The sequence below is a fragment of the Podarcis cretensis genome (assembly GCF_951804945.1).
Source record: "Podarcis cretensis genome assembly, chromosome: 3".
Lineage (NCBI taxonomy): Eukaryota > Metazoa > Chordata > Lepidosauria > Squamata > Lacertidae > Podarcis > Podarcis cretensis.
This window is the reverse complement of record NC_137172.1, coordinates 19,396,758-19,418,199: the sequence shown is the minus strand read 5'-3', so window position 1 is coordinate 19,418,199 and position 21,442 is coordinate 19,396,758. Positions and strand designations below refer to the sequence as shown.

The window sequence follows — 21,442 nt, the reverse complement described above, 5'->3', positions numbered from 1 at the left end:
TACTGATTGCTGCTCTTTCCAGTGTTTAGACAGAAACTTCCATTCATCCAACACAAAGAGGTGAAATAGCTCTTGGTGGTATTCACTATGTGGCCCACCCTGATACTCTCCACGGGGTACAGAGTGCAAGATCCTCATCTAGTCCAGCCTTCCCTGACGTGTCCTCCAAAGGTTTTGGACGACAGCTTCCATCTGCCCCAGCCAGTGAGGGCTGAGGCTGATGGGAACTGAAGTCTAAAACATCTGGAAGGCACCAAGTTGAGGAACGCTGCTCTAGAATCCCCAGGGCTTAACTTCTCTTTCTCAAAAAGGCAGAGAGATCGCTCTCTTCTAGCACTGCTCTATTGCTGTTAGAAGATTTGTTAGACAAACCCCTTCTTTTCATTCAGTTTGGTTTCAAGGGAAGTGGGGAGTGACTGTAAGCCTGGAGGCAATAGGAAAAAAGGGAGAACAGAGAAAACGGAACCAAGAGTCAAAATGCATCAGGCACTACTAGTTCAGCACTGCAAGTCACTGTGTAGGGAACAGGTGGAAGAAGCCACCAAGCCAGCTGGTTACTTGCAAGCAGCCTGACCAGCACTCACCTTGTACAGGCTGCAGATGGGGAAAAATGGGAATGGTGAGATGTTGCAAGCTTTCAAGATGGGTCCTTCCCAATGCCCTGAGCTCCCACCTGCCTGCCTTCTTCCTCATAGCTAGTCCAGGGGTGGCACTGCTTGCTGGTTTCCTCCTCCTTAGCCTGTGGGGCAAAACAACAACTAGTCGGCTCTCTCAACAAGCCATGGCTCCTCCTACTGTTGGCCCCTCCTGCTTTCCATCCTACCACCCACAGTGGCCACCAACTACCATTGGAGAAGGGGCATGGGAGGAGCCTGGAGAAAAGAGAGGTTGCCTGCTAAAGGAGGGGCAGGCAGGAGAAGAAGGCAATCTGGAGGAGATAAGAACTAGTGGAGGTAAGGAAGGCAGGATATCTCCTTCCCAATTTAAACAAAGTTAGAAGCATAGCAGAAAGCAAGTATGGAGTGACTGAATGGTACATTAACTGCTTCATCCTCTTAGCATATTTTACCTGCAGGCAGTTGTTAAAAATGAAGCAGGAAAACTGTTAAAAATTATTTTGCCTCCTTTGGTTTGTGTTGACTGCACTCTACATTCGGGGCGGTGGGGGGTGGGGGGAGAAATGAACATTAATTTAAGTGAAGTGCCCCATTATGCTGTGGTTGGAATAAGCCTCTAATGTTCCTGTCACAGATCTAGGGGTCCTTGGTAAGTAACTACTTCTATTTTTACTGTGGCACCCCCAGGGAGGAGCACTAATTCGGTCTCGGAGGACAATTAGTCACCCTAGCTGTTGCAATGGTGCCAATCACACCACAGCAAACCAGCTGCCACCATGTGACGTATTATTTATTCCCTTAGTGAAAGTCTGAGGAGGGGGAAAGCACAACTGAAAGAACCTCTATGGAGATATTTATGCCTTCATTCTTCAACTTCTAAACTTCTGGCTTTTTACTTCATCTCGGCTTCGCTCCTGAAAATCTGTCTATGCCACTTATTCCAAAATCCATAGATCAAAACACCAGAGGCACAAACCTGGCGTACTGAAACTCTGAGTAGGGTTGGGCCAGAGGAGATCAGGTACAATACTGTTAAAAAAAAAAAAACTAAGTAGAAAAAACACACTATTTTATGGACTATAAAATGAAGGATTGAAATGCTATAATTGTAAGATTCTTTCCTCAGCTGCTACTGCAGGACAGTTACATGGGCACATGCTTCAAGATTGAATTTCCAACAGTAAAGCGCTTTAGAAGGGAAAAACTTACTCCAATTCCAGTATAGAGGCATCACTTTACAGCCCAGGAGTCAATCTGGAAATCAGAACTGAAGACTTATTCAGATGGACTATGAGATGTATTTTTTAAATTTCTATTTTACTGTTGAGGGTCACATTCCTTGGGGGAAATATATTGGAGGTGGCATGAGGGAGGTGGGCAGAGCCCCCCCCCATGTGTGTCTGCTTTCCCCTCTTCCTCCATCCCCATCCATTCTGGCTCCCATCCTGCTTCCCCCCTCCAATTAACATGGATCAGAACGTATCCATTGGACAATGACCTGCCACCTTCCCAGACAGGACTGACATGCCTTGTTATATGCTGCTTCTGTCTAAGACTTGCTAAGAGTTCTGTATCCACCCAGTTTCCACAGGAATGAGATATACCGCTTTACTGCCTGATCTGCAATCAAACATTCTCTAATAAAACCATTGCTTTCTCCTGCTTCCCACCCTCCTTTTTTCATTTCTACCCAAGCTCACTGTGTGGTACAGTTGGTTTTCAACTTACGCACATTTAATCTGCGAACGTTCAGCTTTACGCACATGGCAGAAATTTTAAAAGGGGTGGAAAGGGGGCAGGGATTTGGTGAAAATGACTTTGGCAATCCCACCCACTGTCAGAGACTGGCTGGATGAGGAAGAGTGGAGGGCATCGAGTGCCCAAGGGCCCCCCAGGGAGGATAGGGGGAAAGACGAGCCTGGATCGTGGTGGTGGGGCACCGGGGAGCAGTCTGGGGAAGGGACAAGTTGGGAGTTGCTTGAAGCAGGGGGTTTGAGCAATCAAGGGGGGTGTCAGAAGGAGGAGGCCCTTGCAGGACAGGGCTAGAGGCTGAGGGTCGCAGTGTGAGCACAGACTCAGGCAGAGAGGAGTCAGAGGTTGCCCTTGCTACCCAGACTCAGTCCTGCTGGCTCTCCTCTCCCTCTGATACCCAGCTTGAGGAGAGTCCTGCACGTTGCTGAGCAAGTAGCCAGACAGACCCAGAGGAAGAGCCCCGTCTGCTAGGGAGGGATCCAGAGTGAGAGGTTAGAGGGGAAGGGAAGGGCCAGTGGTCAGTTTCAGTAATGTTTCCAGCTGGATTAAGATGAACCAAAGGAACTCTCCTGTGTTGTCACTTCCTGTGAATAAAAGCTAAGTGCATTCCGTTCCTCACATTCTTTCCTGCCCTGTAGATGACATGTGCTCGCCTGACAGCTCCTTGACACCAATGGGTTTTTACTATATAGTCGTACCTTAGATCCCAAATGCCCTGGAACTCGGACGCTTTGGCTCCCGAACGCCACAAACCCGAAAGTGATTGTTCCAGTTTGTGAATGTTCTTTTGGAACCTGAATGTCCGGCGGGGCTTCGGCGGCTTCTGATCGGATGAAGGAGCTTCCTGAAACCAACCAGAAGCCGCAATTTGGTTTTTGAACGCTTTGGAAGTCGAACGGACTTCGGGAACGGATTCTGTTTGACTTCCAAGATATGACTGTAAGCGAGTTTGGCCTTAGGCACAATCCCCGATTGTAACCCCTGTGTAAGTTGTGGGCTTGCTGAAGTTTTGTCATATGCAACCTGCAGTCCACAAGTTAGACACACCTGGGCTAAATTAAGATAACTCTTTTGTAACTATCAGAACCATCTGTTCTGCAGAATTGCATCCAGCCATTTGACCTGCTCCTCCAGTTGACCTCTTGAGAATTCATCCTCATTTGCTTGCCAGGGAGGTTACATGCCAATGAACATTCATTCTGATTTGCTTGGGTGAGGGTTATACATCTTCCTGTTAATCAGACATTTATCCCTGTCACTCTCCTAATTGCAAAAAGTCGGGGGTTTTATAGGGGGGAGGGAGTGGATTTGTTGTGCCAGAGTGCTTTAATCCACTTTAATTGCTCAAATATAAATTTCCGGTATGCGAATGAATCCTGTCCTACACAATAATGGCAATCTGGAGGGGACTAGAGAGATCACTTGCTGGGAGTGAGACTGTCTGTCAGAACGAACACTTCACTTCAATGGGGAGGCAGAAACAGCTTATCCCGGGAAGCCATTTGATGTAAAGTGTAGATCTAAGAGTTGAAGGTGGAACCACCATTGCTGCAAAGATGCACCCCTAATGGTAATGCATTTTTGAAAAAGACTTTAAAGAATAAAGGGAACGCTGGAGAACCACCTTCCCAACAGGAATCGAAAGTATCTGGGATGTTTTCAGAAGCTCTTGACTACCAGAAAGAAAACTAACTGGCATTCTTTGAAGATCTTTGAAGTGCAGTTATCTACCATCCTGTTCTCCAATTTATGGAGCCCTCTTGATTCACAGTTAAATATGTCTTTACATAACTTACTTAACCCACATTAATATAACTTTGGATACAAATACTTCTCCCATCAACAGAGACACAAGGACATCTAGAGAACAAGAGCCAGTATCTCAAACAGTAGGGATGTATGGACCTGTCGGTTTCTTCTCTTACCAACCTTAAATTCCATTCTCCACATTTCTGCAGCAACCTGCTTGCATATTCATTCATGAAATTTGCCAGCATTTTACTTGGACATTCTGCTAACAAGCAGATTTTTGTATGTAATTTTCCCTAATATACACATTTTTGCAAAACAATTTCTTCCTGTAATGCATTTGTATGTTATTTCCACTAATATATGAATTTTTATGCACACTTTACCATAGTGACGTTTTTGTATACTTCAATTGCCTGGAAAACTGCATTGCAAAATTCAAAAAAGAGCAAATTTTGAAGGAAGGCATGCATATTATTTTGGAAGGTATGGATTTGGCAGGTTCACCTTTAAATGTGAACTAAATGGGATTTCTCCCTCATCCCTATCAATCATAGAATCTTAAGAGTTGGAAGGGACCCCAAGGGTCATCTAGTCCAACCCCGGCAATGCAGGAATCTCAGCTCAAGCATCCATTAAAGATGGCCAGCCAACCTCTGCTTAAAAACCTCCAAGGAAGTCTCTCATGGGAGTCTGCTCCACTTGCTGAACAGCTCTTATTCTCAGAAAGTTTTTCTGAATGTTTAGTCGGAATCTCCTTTCTTGTACCTTGAAGCCAAACATGCTCCCTCCTCCATGTAACAGCCCTTAAGATATTTGAAAATGGCTATCATAGCTCCTCTCTGTCTCCTCTTTCCCAGGCTAAATGATCCTCGTAAGGCTTAGTTTCCAGACCCTTGATAATCTTGGTTGCCCTCCTCTGCACACGTTCCAGCTTGTCAACATCCTTCTTAAATTGTGGTGGCCTGAATTGGACACAGTATTTCAAGTGTGGTCTGACTAAGGCTGAATAGAGTGCTACTATTACTTCCCTTGATCTATACTTCTGTTGATGCAGCCTAGAATAGCATTAGCTTTTTTCGCTGCTGCATCACACCGTTGACTCATGTTAAGCTTCTGGTCCACCAAGACCCCTAGATCCTTTTCACACATACTGCTAGTAAGCCAGATGTTTCACCATCCTATATTTGTGCATCTGGTTCTGCCTGCCCAAGTGCAGAACCTTACATTTGTCCCTATGGAAATTCATTTTGTTAGCTTGCTCCCAGTTTTCTAATATGTTAAGATCATTTTGAATTCTGATTCTGTCTTCTGTGCATTAGTTACCCCTCCTAGTTTGGTGTCATCTGCAAATGACAGTGGCTGCCAAAATTTATAGTAATACAGAGCTGTGGCCCTCAAGAGGTTGCTGCTGGACTTCAGTCAGTCCCAGCAAGGACAACCAATGTTCAGGGATAACGGAAATTGTAGTTCAGCAAAACCTCAATAGGATCCACCAAAATGTTTCTGCTTATGTTGAGAATGAAATTTTCTTAGCCTGTTGCAGGGGCCCTGCTCCAAACATAGCTGGAAGCCCAAACACCTGATTTCAAAGCTCCTAAGATCCACAGGTCATGAAACAAGATAACAAAGAACTATTGTAGAATTGTAGGGAACATGAGGGTCATCTGGTCCAACCTCTTGAAATGCAGGTATCCTTCGCTCAATGTGGGGTTCAAATCCATGACCCTGAGATTAAGAGTCTCATGCTCTACCTACTGAGCTATGGGTCATTTCCAGTGCTGTGGTAGATACAGGCTGACCTGAAAGGAAGAGGTGTCGATGGTGAAGCTATGAAATGCCTCGTTTGTTTGGGCCAAACAGCACATCCATTTACCGAATATATGAATCTGTTCTCATAAATTGGCCCCAAATTTGGGAAGTAAATGTTTCCGCACTGTTTCAATTACATGACATGGTCATCTCAGCTTTCTCAAAAGCGAATTTGGTAGCACTGCTTTCAGCTGAATGGCTTGTTGTTGTTAATTTCTTGCCCTTATTTTTATTCCCTCTCTGTTCTTGGGTGTTATTATCCCACCCTCTTAACAGCTGGTTGTGACACCTAAATAATCACCCACAAATTGAGTTAACAAGTTGTTTTTGTTCCTCTGCCTCTGTAATTATTCATGCCGGGAAGAATTTTGTGCTGTGGAAATCAAATGCAAATAGGAAATGAGCCTGGACTGGCTTTAGCTTCTGCCTCCCTGTCTTTCTATCTCCTCTCTGGCAGGAAGCAGGAGAGGAACACAGAAGCTCTCCAAACTCCAGTTTTACTCATTAGGTCTGTATAGTTAAAGCTATGGTTTTCCCAGTAGTGATGTATGGAAGTGAGAGCTGGACCATAAAGAAGGCTGATCGCTGAAGAATTGATGCTTTTGAATTCTGGTGCTGGAAGAGACTCTTGAGAGTCTCATGGACTGCAAGAAGATCAAACCTATCCATTCTGAAGGAAATCAGCCCTGGGTGCTCCCTGGAAGGACAGATCCTAAAGCTGAGGCTCCAATACTTTGGCCACCTCATGTGAAGAGAAGACTCCCTGGAAAAGACCCTGATGTTGGGAAAGATGGAGGGCACAAGGAGAAGGGGACGACAGAGGACGAGATGGTTGGACAGTGTTCTCGAAGCTACCAGCATGAGTTTGACCAAACTGCGGGAGGCAGTGGAAGACAGGAGTGCCTGGCGTGCTCTGGTCCATGCGGTCACGAAGAGTCGGACATGACTAAACGACTAAACAACAACAACAACAACCCCAGCGCCACCAGGAGGTTCCCTATACTGTCCTGAACTCTTACAACAGGAGTTGGAGAGCATTTTCAGTTCAAGGGCCACTTTCCATTCTGGGCAATCTTCTGAGGGCTGCATGCTAGTGATGGGCAACTGACAACCAATATCAATTTCATTTTCGTACAGTGGACTGGTTTCTACACACACTAACACCCCCTTCTCCCTACATCCAGCAAGCAAGAGGCACCATCAATGACACATTGAAGGCAGGCAAAAACACTCAGGAGTACAAAGCATGGTCAACGGGGTGTGTGGCCTGGGGAGAGTTTTGAGGGCCACACAGAGCGCTTGGAGGGCCACATGTAGCCTCACAGCTTGAAATTAAGGCAAGAATCTTAATAGCACAAGGATGGAAGAATGAAGAAATCCCGACAAAAGAACAGTGGCAAGAGAAATTGATGTATTATGCGGAATTGGCAAAATTGACACACAAATGGCGAGACAAGGACAACTGTGACTTTAAAGAAGAATGGGAACCCTTTACAAACTACTTAAAAAACAAAACAAAATGAATTGGACTCCTTGGCAGGTTTTGAATAAACATACACAAATTTATTGACTGTCAACATAATAGACAGGTAATTTAAGGATCTTTACAATTTTATCTTATGCAGAGAATAACATGTGCTGAAAAATCAGAAAGGGGAGCTGAGGGAAGTCTTGCAGGGGGTGGGGTTCCTAGGGAGGGGGGAGGGGAAAATGGGGGGGGGGATGAAGATGATATGCTTTGATAATTTGTTATGTTGAAATTCTTAATAAAAATTATTATTTTAAAAAAAGAAATTCCCCATCCCTGTCTTCCGAGCATCAAGAGAGCAGGATGCTTCTGCTCCAACCCAGAACCAGAGATTGAGAACCTGTGGCCATTCAGATGCTGTTGGGCTCAGCCTCGGTCAGTATGGTCAATGGTCAGGGGTGATGGGAAGCATCATCCAATAATATCTGGAAGGCCACAGGTTTCCCATTCCTGCCATAGGCCATGACTACTTCAGACTCCTCGCTGTTTCATCCTTCCACTCAGCTCCCACCAATTCTCAAAGTGGGATGGGGGATAAGGAAGTGGGGTGGCTCCATTTCAAATTAGGCCAGATGCAACTCAGCCCATGGTCCATTCACCATCCTCATCACTATGCTATCGTCATCGTCTACCCTCACCCAGGTAGTGGAGCTGAGAGAGGCAGCTGTCAGGCACTGCTATAGAAGGTCCACCTTTCTGCAAAGGCTGGCAGAGGCTGGAGGATGAGGAAGCTGTCGATCCAAGGGCTTGCTAGGGTGGGGCAAATCCGTCAATCTTGTGTGTTTTCCCCCAGTCTGGTTCTCCACATTTCTGCATCAGTTTGCAGATTTGAATTAGTCAGCATTTTCTCCACTCGGAGTGCCTTTTTCGGCTGAACCAATTGGAGCACAAATGCTCCAAACAAACAATGTTCAGCCGAACACACTTACAACCCCTTTCATGCTCAACATGAGATGATTAGGATGGAGCAGGCAGGCGCATGCTTGCCACTGCCCAGTTTAAACCCTCCTGTGTTACTCTGAATGCCCGAACAGGGAGTGCAGCAAAAGAGAAGCTGTGGGGTTGCAGGGTTGGATTAGGCCTAGAGACACCCAGATTTAAAGATCTCCATTCAGCCTTTAGGTAAAGGTAAAGGGACCCCTGTCCATCAGGTCCAGTCGTGACCATCTCTGGGGTTGCGGTGCTCATCTCGCTTTACTGGCCAAGGGAGCCAGCGTACAGCTTCCGGGTCATGTGGCCAGCATGACTAAGCCACTTCTGGCGAATAGAGCAGCGCAAGGAAACGCCGTTTACCTTCCTGCTGGAGTGGTACCTATTTATCTACTTGCACTCTGAGGTGCTTTTGAACTGATAGGTTGGCAGGAGCAGGGACCGAGCAACGGGAGCTCACCCCGATGCGGGGATTCGAACCGCCGACCTTCTGATCAGCAAGTCCTAGGCTCTGTGGTTTAACCCACAGTGCCACCCGCGTCCTCAGCCATAAACCTCAGAGAGTGACCCGGGATCAGTTGCCACCTTCGCAGAGTTTATTGTGGGAAGAAAATAGGTGGTGGTGAGGAGAAGCACATACCCCACACTCTCAGCTCCTTTAGGAAAGGGCAAATGATGAGTCACATCAGTTGAGGCCTCTGCTTGCCAGTCTCTCCATGGCATCCCCACCACCAACCTAGGTATCAGAATATTTTGAACACAAACAGTCCCCTCCCTGACTCTGTGACCATCCCCTGAGGCCCTTCTTCGTGTGCCTCCTCCACGAGAGGTCTGGAGGGCGGCAACACGAGAACGGGGCCTTTTCTGCAATGGCTCCGTTTGTGAAATGCTCCCCCTAGGGAGGTTCACCTGGTGCCTTCATTATACATCTTCAGGCGCCAGACAAAAACGTTCCTCTTTAACCAGGTCTTTGTCTGATTAATATTCCTTGGCCTTTTAAATGTGGTAGTGGGAGGGGTGTATTATTCTGTTTTAACTATATTGTGCTTTTATTTTGTATTTTTATCTTGTGAACGGCCCTGAGATCTTTGGATGAAGGGCGGGATATAAAGTTAATTAATAAAAAATAAAATAAAGAGGTATGGACACTTGTGCCATATTGCAGGATTTCCAGGATGGTAGCCACGCAAACCCCAGCCATCATTGCACTGCAGGCCACAGCAACATGATTAAGCCGGCATTAAGGGGGGGGGCATTGCTGTCAACCAGATGCCCCCATTTGTATTCCTAACAGACTCCCATCTCTCAGGACTGGACACTTCCAGCCTAGCCAGTGTTTTGAATGGCAAAAGGCCTCCACAATGCATTCTCAAAGCCATTTCCATTCTGCGGCTGTGTGTCCCAGATACTAAAAAGTCTTGAGAAATGTTCCCCTTTGGGGCATATGTTTTCTTGTTTTCTGAACATGTTTCTGGTTGGTTTCAAAGAAATCCTTCCAGTCATTTGAGACACAAGCACAAACAAAACGGTAGGGGAAAGGGGGGGGGAATCATTTCTCTTTACTGCATTAAAAAGCCGTTGCAGTCCAGGGTGCAAAAACGATGCAAGTAAACTCTAATAAGAACCATACGATTTGCAAGTCCTGAAAAATTAGATGTGAACTATGGAGAAGGAGTATAATGAGGTCTGCAGAGTTGCTTAAGAAATCCATTAATTTTTAATGGAATAAAAACCCAAGCCATGATAAGTCTTCATGTTCACGCTGGCATTTCTCCCATCTGCTCTAACAATGGCATTTGCTGTCACAGGCGTCTGACGGTGGCAGCATTCAAACTTTACAATGGAAAAATACTACACTGATGGCAAGAGTGGAGTACATAGTTAGTCTCACAGCTGCTGCAGACATTAGCTAAATTGTTTTAAAACATTAGAATTTAAGCCTTCTTAGCACTCAGTTCAGATATAGTCCCACATTCAGCGCCTCTGACTCTCAGAACCTATTTTCGCCACCCACTCCCATTTTCAGCACGAACCAAGCCCTGACACACTCAGTTCTTGTTATCGCCGGAAAATTCTGAGTACAGTGGTACCTCGGGTTACATATGCTTCATGTTACAGACTCCGCTAACCCAGAAATATTACCTCGGGTTAAGAACTTTGCTTCAGGATGAGAACAGAAATCGTGCTCCTGCAGCGCAGCGGCAGCAGGAGGCCCCATTAGCTAAAGTGGTGCTTCAGGTTAAGAACAGTTTCAGGTTAAGAACTGACCTCCGGAACGAATTAAGTACTTAACCCGAGGTACCGCTGTAGAGTGGTACCTGATCCATTCTGTTTTTTTTTTTTTTTTAATAAAATTTTTATTGAGTTTTCACATTTTATAAACACAAACACACACACACAGACGAAGACAACACATATAAAATTTCATATCCTTACTTTCCTAACCCCAGTTCTTGACCTCCCCCCACCCCCCTTCATACATCCTAATTCAATTAAATTAGCTCAGCAAGTTCATATCTCTCATCCTTTACATATTATTATTATTATATATGTTTTTTTAAAAAAATACTTAATTCTTATTACTTGGCCAAATTTTACTTATCCAGTTTTCTTATAAATATTAAATCCTTTTCTAAGGTCGACCCCAATTCCTTCCACGAATTTCCCTTTTATCTTAAAAATAGGTCATAATAATCAGACACAAAGGTCATAAACATATTTTTAAAAATTCTTTCCCCCCCCCACCCCGGTTTCTGTCCCTTCCCAATGTTCCCATGTCCACAAAAAACAGTTTTTAGCCTGGATTCCTCACATCTGAGGCCTTTAAATCTCTGTCAGTCTCTCTCTGCCGATTTTGTTGGTAGCCCTCTTTGTTGATCCTCAGGTCTCGAAGGAGTTCTAGCTCAGTCTCATCAGATTTTCTTCCATCCAAAGTACTTGGTACCAGCTGCTGCGAAAGGTCAGCTAATCCATACTCAAAGAGGAAGCCCCAATCATATTTCTTAATTGTTTTAAATTCAAATATTCCAAGTGTTCCAGGGGCTTCCTCCCTCCTCTTTCGCTTCTTTCGCAAATTTGTAATCCAAAGGTCTTCTTCTTTGTGTTCTGGCAATATAGGCTTCTGGTTGGTACTCTCCATCTGTACTGGCCCTTGTTCCCTCTCCTCCTGTTCTGAAGTTATCTCTTCTAATTCAGCTGCAGATTTTTTCCCGGTCAAGTCCATTGTGCATTCAGCAGAGCCACTTATTTTAGAGTTCAAGGTTATAAGATGTTTACTCATAGCCGTAGTCTGCTCCTACAACTTTCCCACAAGAAAAAACATTCTTTCTATCTCTGCCTGTAATTTTCCATCTGCAGCCATTGTAGTGTTTCAATGTTTCCCCTAGGGGGATTCTGGTTACTTAATAGTCTTTTCCCAACAGTCCGTTACTTTGTTATTTCACTACTTTGTTCCCAACCACTTTAATTCAAATATAACAAATTTAGTCCAGAAAGGTGTTAAATATTAAGATTTTTAACTTTCACTGCCCGTTTGACAGCTCCTTTGACAGCTGTCAAACTCCTTGTTCCTTTTTCTCCAGCTCACATACAGGACATTCCCGGGTCTGGGGGGGGGGGGTTTAAACAAAGGCTTCTAAAAATTCCACTCTTACCCTCCAGCACAAATCTTCTTCTGTCAAATTCATGAAAATATTATCTTTTAAAAAACACCAAAAAGAAAAAACTCTCCACCTTAGTTCTCCGGTCCTTGCTTTAAATCTTCTGTAAGCAGGGGGGTGCGGACTTCCCTTTAGCACATCCCCCGGTCGTACCGAATTCAAGGGTAGAAATTTTAAAGTCCAAATTCCATTCTACTCACGGATTAATTAAAGTCCGAATTTCAGGGAAGAAAGTCAGCGGTCTCCGGCCATGGCTCGCGGCTTCGCTCCACTGCAGTAGCGGTCCACTCACAGCACCACGCCGCTCCCCGTACCCTCTCCGCAGCCTTTAAAAAGGCTCTTCGTGGGTCGGGGGGGCGCTTTAGGTGCCCGCCGAGTCACCAAGTCCGCAGGCTTCAGCGCCTGCGGTTTCTGAGGGTCCCCGCGTCGCCGTCGCGGTAGAACCTTTCTCCAGCGGAGCCGATTCCCTCCGGAGCTCGGAGGGAATCCGCCATTAACCAGGTCGCGCTAACCCGGAAGTCGCGAACGGGATCCATTCTGGAGCCCCGTTCGCATCCTGAGCAGAACGCAAGCCGCGTCTGCGGGTCACGACTCGCTGCTTCTGCGCATGCGCGTGTGTCATTTTGAGCATCTGCACATGCGCGAGGTGCGAAACCCGGAAGTAACCCATTCCGTTACTTCCGGGTCACCGCGGAACGCAACCTGAAAATGCTCAACCTGAAGCTACTTTAACCCGAGGTATGACTGTATACAGATGTGCAGAAAAACCACACCTCCAGGGGCTACAACCGGAACCCACATAACCACCCCAAGAGTTTTCTCATTCTGTTACTAAGAACCTGCAGACTGTGGATTCTATAGATGCAATTGCAGAAGGGAACAGCAGGCACAGGAAGAAAGTAAGTCCCACCCTCCTTTTGTAGTAGTCCAAATCTGGAACAGTTCATATTGGGCTTGTTGTCAGCATCCACATATCCCACCCACCCCAACAGAAGACACAGCTGGGTGTTTGGATTTCCTAGAATCACCACTTAAATTTCCCACAGTGCAAAGCCTCCAACATCTCCAGCTAGGACTGGGAGAGACCCCTGCCTGAAACCCTTGAGAGCTGATGTCAGTCAATGCAGACCGGAGTTGGCAACATGATGCCCTCCAGATATTTGGGACTACAGCTTCCAGCATCCCTGGCTATTTACCACGCTGACTGCAGCTGATGGGATTTGAAGGCCAAAACATCTGGAGGGCACAAGGCATGCTGGCTACCCTGGTGTAGACAATACTAAATTAAGGGGACCAAGGGGCTGACTTAGTAGAAGCCAACATCTCATGGGTCTATGGCATACATAGGGCAGGGCGTTATGACTGTGGGGTAAAGAAACCAGGGTTGTGGGCAGCCCAGCTCAATACTTCAGCCAGCCACAGAAATCCTCCAGGATTTCACTCACCTTTCAGCCAGGGATTGGCCCTTTAAGGATTCACATGTGGGTATAATAAGTTTGTGTCTGTGGTTTCTCTTTTGGGCCCCCAAAAGGTTGACAGCCTCTGATTGACACCAATGCAAACCTGTCAGGTTGTTAAAATCTGCCTTGGAAGCCCTGCTTGCGTGCCCGCCTGTCAGACATATTTGGTTGGCGGGTACAAGAGACAGGGCCTTTTCTGTGCTGTCCCCCAGGCTGTAGAATTTTCTCCTCGTGGAGGTGCTTATGGCCTCAATGTTGCTTGTGTGCTTTGGACTGTTTTTGCTTAAAGGTTGCTCTCTTAGAATTGTTTGTTTGTTTGTTTGTTTTGCTTTATAGATTTATATACCACATATAAAGAGTCATATATAAGTGGTTGGTGGTTAATTTTGATATAAACTGTTTTAACTGACTTGTCTTAAGGATTGTTAACATTGTTGCCATTGCATGTTATATTCTTTGCTGAGGTGCAAATCAGAGCCTTGAGAAGAGAACATACTAAGGCTGACATATTTCAAAAATCCGGACACAAGAGTTGTTTTGCGAAAAAGCAAAAGAAAAATTGACAATTTTTAAAGCTATGTTTAAGGAAAACCAGCAAAAGACACGGCTGCCATGGGCTTCCATGTCCAGATTTTCCCTGACATTTTACCGATTTCTGCCTGGACACTGCTTCCGACTGCATTATTCCGGGTATGCCTGGGAAATTCCGGACATATGACAACCCTAACATAGACGAGAAAGACAAAGTGGGAAGAACACCCTCTAAGGCTTCCTCAAATCGGTTGCTTCCTTAGATCGGTCGCTGAACAGAAAGCAGAGTGACCATAAAGATAGCAGGGCCAGTGGCGGAGCATATGCAGGGCCTTGCAGAGCTAGGCAGAGGCCTGGGCCAGGTAGATAATGTGCCTCCCCCCCTTTTTTTTCACCCTGGGGATAACTGAAGTCTTATAAATAAGTAAGTATATAAATAATTTTCACAACAGTTAATTTTATTTCAAGGCTTGAACCGTATCTGCATATAAAGACAGTGCATCCCCTGCGATTGTGAATATGCTGACCGAGGCTGCCTTTGGAATTGGAGGCCCAGGCCAAGTGACCCATATAGCCCCCCCCCCCCCCCCCGTTTGGGCCTGAGCATATTATTATTATTATTATTATTATTATTATTAATACCCTGCCCTCCCCAGCCAAGGCCAGGCTCAGGGTGGCTAACAACCAATAATAAAAAGAAGTTGAATGAATACAACTTTAAAACAAGATTAAAATACAACATTAAAACATTAAAATGCAGCCTCATCACAGGAGGAGAAAGGAAAAAAGAAAGAGGGGGAGGGAATCAGATTGACACCAAGCCAAAGGCCAGGCGGAACAACTCCGTCTTACAGGCCCTGCAGAAAGAAATCAGATCCCGCAGGGCCCTGGTCTCATGAGGCAGAGCGTTCCCCCAGGCCAGAGCCAGTGTTGGGGCAGGGGGCGGAGGGTGCCCTCCCACGCGCCACAGTTCAGACATTGACCCAGCAAGGGAGCTGCTGCGGCCGGGTGTGCCTTGCCACGGCTGAGGAGGGCTACTCTCTGCCGCCGGGTCAAAAGAGCTGCTGTCGCTGGGCGTGAGGTGTGCTGCCCACTCGCTTGCCATTTCGTCACCCCCCCCTCCCAGTCATGACACCCGGGGCTGGCCGAAGCCACCACACACCCCTTCCTATGCCTCTGAGTGGGGCAAGGGGAGTGATATAGGAGACGGGAGGAGAGGTGAAGTAATGGGGGGACTGCAGAGAGGAAGTGACATGCTTTCTATCCACTCAAATACTAGAGTATTTTCCCCTCACACCCTCCAAAAACTCCTGTGTCCCCTTTCACGCTGTGACCTAGCTTTCTTTTAAGTGGAACCCACTAAAAAAAAAAACTGCACTCCATCATTAAAAGCACGCCTCATTGTTAAATGATACTGGCTATAATCTAGGACATCTGACCCTCTAGGTGTTGTTAATAATAATAATAATAATAATAATAATAATACCCATCTGGCTGGGTTTCCCCAGCCACTCTGGGCGGCTCCCACCCGAATATTAAAAACACAATAGAACATCGAACTTTAAAAACATTCCCTTCAGATGTCTTCTAAAAGTCAGATAGCTGTTTACAGTGGTACCTCTGGTTGTGAACGGGATCCGTTCTGGAGGCCCGGTCAGATCCCGAGGTTTTTGCAACCTGAGGACCACTTCTGCGCATGCACGCACGGCAAAACCTGGTAAAATACTTCCAGGTTTGTCGCACATGCATCCTGAAGTTTATGTAACCAGAGGGTTACGTAAACGGAGGTACGACTGTATTTCATTGCCATCTGATGGGAGGGCATTCCACAGGGCGGGCGCCACAACTGAGAAGGCCCTCTGCCTGTAGCCTCACTTCTCGCAGGGAGGGAACCACCAGGAGGCCCTCGGAGCTGGACCTCAGTGTCCAGGCTGAACGATAGGGGTGGAGACGTTCCTTTGGGGGGGGGGTGTATACCCCACCCATCTGGCCAAGGCCACTTAGAGCTTTAAAAGTTAGCACCAACACTTCGAATTGTGCTCAGAAACATACTGGGAGCCAATGTAGGTCTTTCAGGACCGGAGCTATGTGGCCACTCCCAGTACTAGTCTAGCTGCCGCATTCTGGATTAGTTGTGGTTTCCGGGTCATCTTCATAGGTAGCCCCACGTAGAGCGCGTTGCAGTAGTCCAAGAAGGAGATAACTAGAGCATGTACCACTCTGGAGAGACAGTCTAAGGGCAGGAAGGGTCTTAGCCTGCGCACCAGATGGAGCTGGTAGACAGCTGCCCTGGACACGGAATTGACCTGTGCCTCCATGTACAGCTGTGAGTCCAAAATGACTCCCAGGCTGCACACCTGCTCCTTTAGGGGCACAGTTATACCATTCAGGACCAGGGAGTCCTCCCCCCCGCCCCCCCACAAACAGCACTTCTGCCTTGTCAGGATTCAACCTCAATCTGTTAGCCACCATCCATCCTCCAACCACCTCCAAACTATAGCTCCCAATGCTGGTCAGGGTTGCTGGGAGTTGTAGGTCAACAACATCTGGAGGGCCACAAGTTCCCAAGCCCTGCCCTAGAGAATGATCTAATTTAGCACGTATGATAAAAAAACAACCTTGTAGTTGGTAAACAAAGCTAAAAACTCTGATATTGCCAAGCTTGACAATTCTTTGCAGCCAGCGGCCACCCAATTTTCTACAGAAAAATAAAGCACTAGAAAATTTTCTGCCCCATATCACGGCTGAATTTGACTCAATAAACATGGTTGTTCCTACAAACCTCCACCACAACCTGCCATAGTAGAGTCTTGCTAGTTTTCTTTGAGGCTGGGCTGTATGCACAACACATATATTTCCAAGCATGGCTATGAAACGTCTCCATCCAATGCGGAGCATGTGGGTGTCACATGGCCAGCTGTTCTCTGCGCACCATGCCTCCCTGTGGCTCCCATTCGGACAACACTGGATATGCATGTGAAGACCAGGCCCCGGGGCGACTTTAAAACACACACCAGCTTCGGCTACTAATCCCGGATTTAAATCCTAATGACTGCAGTGCACAGAAACACCCGGGCAGGACGCAAAGCTCTCGCCGGCCCTTCGCCCCTGCCTGCTGTCGGGAGCATCAGCGGCTTTACGAAACAGCTGACAAGAGCACAAGAAGGGCACAGCCAGGAAGCTGGGAGAGGGAGGGGGTGGCGAGGCCTTTATTTCCATCAAAGGAATTTATGCACCCATCTTGCTCTGCTCTGCTTGCTGCAGAATGAGGGAGAAGGTCAGCTGATCGGGGAATTGACATTCGGTCAGCACCTTCGCTGCGCTTTCTAGGTGCCCACTGGAAACTTTTCTGTTTCAGAAAGCCTATTGATTTAGCTGACATTTGTTTCCAACGTTTTACTGATTTTAATTATGGTTTTATGTATACAGTGGTACCTTGGGTTAAGTACTTAATTCGTTCCAGAGGTCCGTACTTAACCTGAAACTGTTCTTAACCTGAAGCACCACTTTAGCTAATGGGGCCGCCTGCTGCAGCCCGATTTCTGTTCTCATCCTGAAGCAAAGTTCTTAACCTGAGGTACTATTTCTGGGTTAGCGGAGTCTGTAACCTGAAGCGTATGTAACCTGAAGCGTATGTAACCCAAGGTACTACTGTATTTGGTGTATACACACACACATAAACATGGACTTATACATTGCTTAGAGAATTTATTTTCTGAGCAAGTGGTTTACAAAATAAGTAATAAGAGTGGCTGGGGAAACCCAGCCAGATGGGTGGGGTACAAATAATAAATTATTATTATTATTAGTAGTAGTAGTAGTAGTAGTAGTAAGCAATTAAATAAACAAAACAAAACAAAACTTGGCTGGCGGAGGAGGAGGACAGAGACTTGCTGCGTACTGAGGTAAGTATCTAAATATGTCTGCTCAGCAATATAGAATCATAGAACCGTAGAGTTGGCAGGGACCACAATGATCATCTAGTCCAACCCCTTTTGTGCCCAACATGGGGCTTGAACCCATAACCATGAGATTATCAAGCTCATGCTCTACTGACTGAGCTCTCCCACTTTCTTCTTTCAATACAACCATCCTTCTCTTGGCACATTCACTAGGAAGGGAACACTGGAAGTCTGGGAAGACTTGGGGATGGGGGGTGAGAGAGAATGCCTTTCAGAACAGACCGCATGTTCTCTTCAACATGAAAGGATTTGCCAACAGGTGTGCAAGAAAGGGAGGGAGCTGCAGCTCAGTGGGTGACACCGGGTGTGTATGTGGGGGGGGAAGGATTGGGTGAAAGTAGATACAATGTCCTGAGAACCTGGGGAGCTCCTGCCAGTCAGAGCTGACAACACTAGGCTCAATGGACAATGAGTGGTTCCGGTATAAGGCAGCTTTTCCGAAAAGCTCTTCTGTGGCAGGGGCGGGCAGATTTCAGGCTTGCAGGATCTACTCTGTTTTTCTAAAACCCAGAGATCCAACAACTGGGGCTTGGTGCAAAAGCCACACATTTTAAATTAAATAGCAGGATGTTGCTAGCACAGGGATTTACTGGCCTGAGTTCACCAGGCTTCTGCAGAAAAAGGCAGCAACCATGCCTGGTTAGCTCAAGTTTCCTTCATTTCAGCAGTCTATGTTGAAGGGGATGGGAGAGATCATTTCGCTGGGAACATTAAAGAGATATTTGCTGATCTTTTGCACAATGCCCAGAAATCTAGCAGTAGACTGAGACCCACCTTCTGCCCACCCACCAACCCTACTCTATAGGGCTGTTTCCCACAAAGGGCTATTGTAATAACTACTACCTGGGCACAAATCATTATTAGAGAGATCCAGGAGATTTCCCCCTCCTTCCTACGAACAATGCATGCATTTTAGAAGGAGAGGGCAAAGAAGAGATCTGTTCATGACATCACGATCACATGCCCTGATTGTCCTCAACTTTAGCCAAACAGTGCCCAATATAGTCGTCTAAAAACGAGAGCTAAGGAGCTGTCAGACAAGGAGAAGGGGCCCCTCGGCCGCCCCCTGTACTCCAAGCACTGCTTGAAATTCTAGCCACAAATTTCGCTTTGTCACCAAGCGTGCACTCGACAGGGAGCTTCAGACAACTGTCGCTCCCTGGATTTTGCCTATATCAGCTGTCCCTTAGTGCCCTTCAGATGCTGTTGGGATGACAACTCCCACCATTCCTCACTATTGGCTACGCCAGCTGGGTCCGATGAGAGTTGTCATCCAGCAGCACCTAAAGGGTAGTTGGCTGGGGAAGGCTGGTCTGTTATGACATGTGTCTGCTTAAATACATGTTTGCTCATTCAAACATTTCAGTTTTAAGCACATATGCAAGTACATGTCTCAAAACTATAAGACGCAGAGCAGGCTCATCTTTTTACTCCTGGCGCCCCATTTAGCAAAGTTCTTATTCAATACCTTCTGCAGAATGATGATGATGATGCGTTACTTATACCCCCACCCATCTGACTGCACCGAACTATGGAACTCCTTGCCTATTGACATGAGGCAGGCGCCAAAATTTTCGGCTGCCTGCACAAAGCACTTCTGTTTAGGAAAGCCTACAGAGACATGTACAAGTTACAGGCCCTTTCTTTCTTTTTAGCTACTGTTAATTTAAATCATTCCTGAACATTTTCAAATACCTGTGTTAATTGTTTCTACTGATAATTTTAACACGTTTCTTAAAAATTAAAAAGTTTTCTTGCAATCAAGCAGTACATAAAATTTGTTAAAGAAATACTTAAACAAAAACTCTCCTTCTCATCCGCTTCCTATCCCATTGTGTGTTAAGTGCTTGAAGGCTACGAAATAGCTGCTGCATTCTGGCGCTGCGGGGTAGCTCCCCTTTCAGAGACTGTACCCATATATCCTTGTAATGCACATCATATATTTCTTTACTCCTAGAAGGTTATGAGCCCCAAAGGACAAGAACAGCACATTCAAAATCCCCAGGTGGAAGGGATCCAAGAAAAGCAGAAAACACAGAAGGCTGAAGCGCCCCTGACAGCATTTCCAAAGTTCAAAATGCAAGGCCTCCCTTGCGATAGGCAAATATTTCATTAAAAACGGCAGTTTGTCTCATTTACGAGATGGCTTCTTTGCTTTATGGGGCGGTCCCTCGGTCCAGCATTTGAGGCAGGCCCAAGATAGGGAGATTTGTGCTCTGCGGGTGCCTACCCTGGAGCAACGAGGCCACAATCCCAGCGATTCCTAGCAAGACGGCCTGATGGGGATTGGTTTCCTGGTGTAGAACACTACTCTGAGTTTTGAGACAGAAATGGGTCACATGAATCTGCATAATTCTGTTGGCGCGTTTAATTCCATTCATTTGGTTGTTCAATTTATATATTTTTGGCAAATCTTTGTTTGACAGATGCTAAGAAAATAAAGCTGTGGAGGGTTTTTCCCCAGCTGAGGGACTGGAAATCAACAAGATACAGCCATACCAGGGAGGACAGACCACAAACCCAGATCCAAACAGATCCTAGACTTCTATTTAACTCCTAGAAGCTAGGGGAAAGATGGAAACCTGTCAATCCAGCTGTTCCTGGACTCTAACCCCAATCATCCCTTACCCAATGACCATGCTGGCTGGCACAAATGGGAGTTGGAGTCCCACAACCGCTGGAAGGCCGCAGGCTCCCTATCCTTGACTTACAGGGTGCAAAAGGCTGGTCCCACTTTCTGAGTTTCCATGTCCGAGATAATAGCCCTCCCTTGCCTTAAAGTGAACGAGATGAGCTATGTTCTCGAAATAAAAAGAATGAAGCAGTAGCAGAGCAATTGAGGGAAGTCCACGAGCTCGTAAACAAAGTTTTGCACAAAGGAGGAAGACGTTTCGCCCTTCTGGGCCCTTCCTAAACAATCTCGCCATTCTATAGCAGCCTGCCGGCTCCAACACATTTATCACACTCGCTGTTTCCTAGAAGTCAAAGGTCAATGTACAGAGACATGGAGGGTGGTGCCCTTCCTCCATCTCTATTTTTAAAAAAAGTCTTGCAGAAAACAAGCAAGAAGTAGCCCCCATGTAAAGGCCAGGGGCTAGATGTCTGGCACAATGGAAAGAAGCAACAGCTTGAAGATGGAGAGGCGGTAGGAGCGAGATGGCAAAGAGAGGCACCTGTCGCATAACCAGAGATACCTGAGGACACGAGATCACCGGCTTACCTGGATCTTCACAGCAATGAGCACAGAGCTGAGCTCCTTGTCCAGTTCCCTCAGCACGGTCAGCTTCTTCAGGCGGAGACTGCACAGCCTGTAAGACAGAGAGAATGGGACACATTCAGGCACCACCATCCCAGGGCCCCTGCCGCATGGTACGAGGCGCTTTGGAGACAGCCTGGAAGGTCGGCAGGCCACTGCTGCTCCCGCAGCTGCCTGCCCGGCGGA

General features: G+C 46.5%; 1 protein-coding gene across 4 annotated transcripts in view; it reads right to left on the bottom strand.

The window, feature by feature from the left end:
• LOC307211693 (phosphofurin acidic cluster sorting protein 2-like) overlaps window positions 1-21,442 on the bottom strand; it is a 182,047-nt gene that overhangs the window by 42,073 nt on the left and 118,532 nt on the right. For all 4 annotated transcript variants that reach the window (XM_079968557.1, XM_079968558.1, XM_079968559.1 and 1 more), the window contains exon 2: window positions 21,221-21,308. In XM_079968557.1, coding sequence (XP_079824683.1) covers window positions 21,221-21,308 — 88 coding nt within the window. The remainder of the gene's footprint in view (window positions 1-21,220; window positions 21,309-21,442) is intronic.